The following is a 5,558-nucleotide window of genomic DNA, read 5'->3' on the forward strand; positions in this document are numbered from 1 at the left end:
GGTGGCCTGTTCAATTGGATTTTTCAATATGCTCCGTGCCGGCAAAAAGACAAGAACCGGAGTTGAAAATGGTTTCAACGTGAGCATAGCGGACGCTTTCAAACATTAGACGAGCATATCTGAAATCATTTATTTGTCTTTTGCAAGCAAGATGAAATGAAGCATCCGAGTTTTGATCGGAACGGAATGAACATTCCGAGGCGCCGCTTCCTGCAAGCCACTGTCAAGTTGGGCCAAGGACTCCACTTGGCGCCAAACCATCCTAGGCGGCGGCCTTGAACACGGGGTCTTCGGCAAAGAGCTGCTCCACCAGCGTTGGGCCTGTGACTGTTAGCGCCGCACACTGAGAGGAAAGTGAAGCGGGGAAGGGCCCAATGCTCGGTTGCATCTCGCCGGGGATCTGCGGATCGGGAAGATCGCCCCCTTCCCGGGCCGCCGCTTCATCGGGCACGGGAGGCGCCTCGGTGGGTTGGCCCAAGGCCGGCAAGCGGCCGACGGCGCCCCGCGGACGGTCGTGCGTCGTCGTCTCGTGCTCGTGCGCGTGATGGTGGTGGTGGTGCTCGTGCTCGTGCAAGTGAGCGTGGCCGTGCTCGTGGTCCAGGGCCAGCTCGTGGTCGTGCTGGTGGGTGACCGCGCCTTCGTCGTGCTTGTAGCGGTGGTGCTGGTGGGCCGAGTCGCCGCTGTGCTGGTGCGCCTTGGCGTGGTGGGCGTGCACGTGATCGTGGCCGTGTCCGTGGTCGTGGGAGTGGTCGTGGGCGTGCCTGTGGGCGCTTCCGTCCGGATGGTCGTGCGTGTGGTGGTGGTCGCTGCCCTCGGCGTGCTCGCCGTCGTGCTGAGCGTGGCTCTTGGTGTGGTCGTGCGCGTGGTCGTGAGCGTGCGCCGGCTCGTGGGCCTGGCTGTCATTGTGACTGTGATCCAGCTCGTCGCCCAAAAGGTGCACTTTCTTCTCTCGGTCGGCAGCCTGGAAAAAAAAAGAGATCGCGAGTGTCTGCGGTAGGTACTCTCCGTTCCGCTCAGAAAATGCCAGCATTCATGCACGCACGTGTACGTGCACCTATCTCATCTTTTGCGTCCTTACCTCGGGCTCGTAGATCTCACACACCACGCTGGTCTCACCGTCGCCAGTGGGAGTGTGGTGGTGGGTGGCCTTACAGAAACCTTTGTGCTAAAGGGGGAAAAACACAACAGTCGAGAGAAAAAAAGGCTCGAAGAAACATCCATCCGTTCATTTTCGGGACTGCTTATTGTCAAGATGCGTCCCCAAAAGACAAGCAATCGTTCGCAGCTCCGGGCAATCGGGAGGTCTTCACTCCCACCTAACATGCGCGGTTTTGGAATGCGGCAGGATGCCAGAGTACCCGAAAAAAAAAAAAAAAAAGAAGAAAAGCCCCCCGTGAGGACATTAGGAGCCCACGAATTCAAGTCCAGAGAATGGCTTGAAGAGGATGCTCTTGTTCTCGGCTTTAGGAGGATCTATTTGTTCTCTCATGCCCACAGATGTTTGAAGGCACTTTGTGTGGACTCACGGAAAACTCGCAATCCATGAGTGGACACTTGCTGTCCGCCCCTGCGTCTTTGCCGTTGGGGCAGGTTGTCTCCTGGATGCTGTACTCGGCATGGTAATACATTTCGAGGGCCATCTGGACAAAAAAAAAAAAAAAAGGAAGAGAAAATTGTTGACTCCCGGCCGCCCTACACAGAACTTCCCAAAGTCAAACGTTTGCAGACTAGAGTGTTTTTTGCTCAAATTGCTGAGGTTTTGACATTTCCTTTTAATTTGATGTCGACAATGGCAGATGTTGTTCTATTCACATCTTCACCACTTCCGACAGCCCCCCGCCATACCCAGCCCCCCCCCCCCGCCAAAGTCCAGCTGAATGTTGGCAAGTGAAGATCAAACCCCGGCTGTTGCTCGAGTGATTTCCAGCACAGCAAATTGATTGGCGAGTCCACTCTGGTTGTTGAACTTCTTCAGAGATTCGACGACCGTCTTCTGAATTTCAGCGTTATCGAAGCCGACATGAGTCGAACAGTCCGGGCACAATCGGTGCACCCTTTCCGAAGGCGCTAAACGGAAAGGGAGAGAAGAAGAATGCAGTCCGCAGCTGTTAGCGTGTTGCCGCTTTCAGTCGGATCGCTGACACACTCGCAAGAGACAGACTGCGGCGTGAAAGTCGGCGCCAATCGCGAGGAGCTTCTACCTGGTCTGACGACACACTTGTACTTGTAGAGACGCAGCACCCGGTGCACCTTGTTCATGTAGATGGCTGCTTTGCACTGGCCGTATACCTGAAGTACAAAAGCATTTGCGCGGAATGCGTTTTGTGCATTACAAGCGGGGATGTTCCACGCCGCCTTTTTTTTTGTTTTTTTATCCTCCCATACCAGTATGAGAAGTCACTCGTTGAGTACTCGTCCCTACAATCTAACTTTTGATATCCAAACTTTCATTCAACACAATGGCAAAAAATAGCGAGCAAAGACTTGTTGTCGATTTGTCAAAAAGTCAACGAAGTGCCAACTACTGCTGAGGAGGACTTGCTGCGTGTCAGATTTTTCTCGCTTTAAGTGTCGGTGGCCGGTATCAGCAGCCCGCACGAGTGGCGATACTTTGAAACAAGTCTGCCGTCGGCCCGATGTTCTCGGCCATCCCTACTTGCAATTATTATCATTTGCCTATATATGGTGAATAAAAGAGTATTGCGTATTACTGAAAGCATTTAGGCTTTACTCATGAAGTAAGTGAAGAATAAATTTGAGAATAAATGCCGAGTTGCGAGAACACCGGAGCCCCTTGACTCGGATGAAGCAAACGCTACTTACGGGTGTTTCTTCTGTGCGGCGAGCCTCGCAGTCCTTCCAGTCCTTTTTGCTGTGCACACTGCAGTTGGTCTCCACAACGTCCAAGGTCAGATAGAATACGATGCCGCTTTCCCCCTGTAAAGGGCGGCGCGCACACAAGCCATTTATCATCGCAGCATTTCTTCAACAATCGGTGAGCAACAATTGGAGCCCCGGAGACGAATTGCCTTCCTATCTCATCTCCGGCTCTTCTCCCGCAAAACAAGGGTTTGCCTTTTCGAATGACTTGCACGAGCGCAACAGGCTGCTCTCCCTCACAGACTAATGATCCAGCAAATACATCATGAGTTTTTTGTATGCATTGCAAATGAATCCAATAGACGCAAAGCGGGCGACACGTGTCGGCGACCGGTGGAGACCGGCTGAGGCCGGCGGAGACCGGCAAGCCTCACGTGCTTCGTGGAGTGTGCGTTGGACAAGCGATGAAGTCTGAGGACGTAGCCCTCCTTCCGGTCCCGGTTGATCTTGCCCAGGGCTTCCCTGGCGGCGCTCATCGCCAAAGCGTCTTGACAAGACTCGGCGGTCATGGCGGCCTGGTCCAGCGGGGCGGCCCGGATGGCCACGCAGGCCGCAGCCAGAAGCAGCGAGGAGAGCAAACACTTGGACATGGTGCGGGCCTCCCACGTAGTCACGCTGGGCCGGGAGCCGCGAGGTCACCCTTTATACCCTGCGGCGAGAAGGCACCCCCGGACGTGCGCGGCCCCTCCACCGAGTCAATACGACCGTTGACCCCCACTCAAAACACACAATGCAATCGGGGTCGATGATCAAATAACAGGCAGACTTACATAAGAGGGCCCATGTGTTCTCCGGGATCACGAGGGACGCTCGCTGAGCGGCGGATGACTCGAAGCAAACAGACAATCGCGCCAGTAGATCATTTATTCAATCGGCGTCAGGGAGCGCCGTCTTTTTCAGGAGAGCCAGCCAATCGGAAAGGCGGATGACAAAGCGCAATTCGGTCACGCCAATCATCGGCCGCAGCGCGCCAAAGCTCGCGGCGTCTCACAAAGCCAAATGAAGTCACGAAAAGAAACATTGGACGAGTATTGGACCCCCTCATCGGATGCGATGCTCGTCTTTGACATTCAAATACTCAATCTTTCATGTTCAGTGACACGTGCCGTGTGTGCGTGAAATATGTCAAGGTAAGGTTGCACAAAGTCGGCCGCCGGGCTCCTGCAATCGGCGCTTTGCAAATATGAAGTCGTTCATAATTGGTCCACTTGTGATGAATTGCCTCGCTGCGTGCAAACCCGCTCATCCATTTTCCATCTGAGTTGGTGTGTCGGGACAAACAAGTGGGTCGCGGACAGCTAGCAAAAAATGACATGTCGCCATGTGTTCAGAAGAGTGCTGAAGCGTCCCACGTGGCCCTAACAACATTGAGGAGGCGTCAGGCGATGTTTGTCGCTCCGGTCGCTGTCAACACGCACGGAGCGGCTCAGCCTTGGGCCAGGAAATTTGCTTTTGTCCAAGTGTGTCTCAAAATGGGACATTGACATCGACATATATATTTTCGGAGGCTGCTTTGAAGCCAAAACAAACGTTTCCCGTTCTCACCTTCTCCATAGGAGAGAAACGGACCTTCAACATTATCAGAACCCGCAACAGAAGCCTGCACATCCGAACCAATGTTTTGTTGCGCACCTTCAAGTGCTGCAATCCGACAATTTTGCCGAGTCTGCCCCAAATCTTTGGATCGGGCCTCGAAAAGGAAGCCCGCCCGAATGCCGTCGAGCTTCGGCCCGACAGCGGGCGGCGCGTGTCACGCTTGCGGCGCATGTCACGCTTGCGGCGCATGTCACGCTTGCGGCGCATGTCACGCTTGCGGCGCATGTCACGCTTGCGGCGCGGCCGGCCGAAGCAGCCGCAGCATTTTGGGCCTCCCGGGACATGGTACACGTGTGCGCATACGTGTCATCTTGATAGCCTCTGACACGCACATGACACGGACATGAGCACAAACAAGTGGAGATATTGATCCCCTGCTCTTTAGAACGTACGCACGTATTTTGCTCCACGGCAACTTCGGAAGCAGCTTTCACCTTTCGACTCTTACATGTAAGATGAAATCAAAAAAATGACAAGACGGCAAGCTAAAAACGGATCAGGCTAGTACAAAGGCAACCCCACCACCACGTAAAACGACTTGCGTCAAAATCCCACGACTGATGGGTGGATATGCTGCAACAAATTCAAGAAAGCCGCGACTGCAATACATCCAGCGGGCACCCAACCAAACAAACAAACAAAGCGCTTGGTTTTAGACGGGAACGGGGCGTCAAGCCAGTGATCTCAATTCGGATGAAATGTCAAGTCGGACACCTCCGATTTAGAGGGTGGACTACTGTGTGTGTGCGTGTTTTGTCATCCCTGGATAGTATTGCGCGTGCACTGTGTAGTGGGACGTCTGGCGAGCAGGGAGGCAAAGACATGCTGCTCTGTTCTTTCCAAGAGTGGGCTGAAGATGGCGCTAGAGTTGAATAAGCGCTAGGCATGAGTGGAAAAAGGAGCTCAGCTTCAGTCAGTGTCGTTGGTTGCTTTGTGGCACTAGGTGGCGCCGCTGCATTAGCTTGATGCCGCCGCTTTGTCTTTTCTCCCACACAACACACGCAGCAGGTCACAGATGCGTCCCCCTTCTGGACTAACTGAGACACAGGAAACGAGAGGAATGCAAAGTGAAAAGGATTCGC

The 5,558-nt window shown here is 53.9% G+C and overlaps 1 protein-coding gene across 1 annotated transcript; it reads right to left on the reverse strand.

The window, feature by feature from the left end:
* Window positions 1-116: 116 nt before the first annotated feature.
* Window positions 117-3,519, reverse strand: fetub (fetuin B). The gene is made up of 7 exons (XM_086048133.1): window positions 3,255-3,519; window positions 2,824-2,937; window positions 2,202-2,289; window positions 1,901-2,067; window positions 1,527-1,640; window positions 1,079-1,165; window positions 117-961 (listed from the first exon to the last, which is right to left on the reverse strand). The coding sequence occupies exons 1-7, from the start codon at window positions 3,468-3,470 to the stop codon at window positions 263-265; spliced, it is 1,485 nt and encodes a 494-aa protein (XP_085904259.1). The 5' UTR covers window positions 3,471-3,519; the 3' UTR covers window positions 117-262.
* Between the last annotated feature and the right edge of the window lie 2,039 nt (window positions 3,520-5,558).

The sequence above is a fragment of the Filicampus tigris genome, chromosome 12, assembly GCF_054856515.1.
Source record: "Filicampus tigris isolate MCC_2025a chromosome 12, RoL_Ftig_1.0, whole genome shotgun sequence".
In the NCBI taxonomy this organism is placed as follows: domain Eukaryota; kingdom Metazoa; phylum Chordata; class Actinopteri; order Syngnathiformes; family Syngnathidae; genus Filicampus; species Filicampus tigris.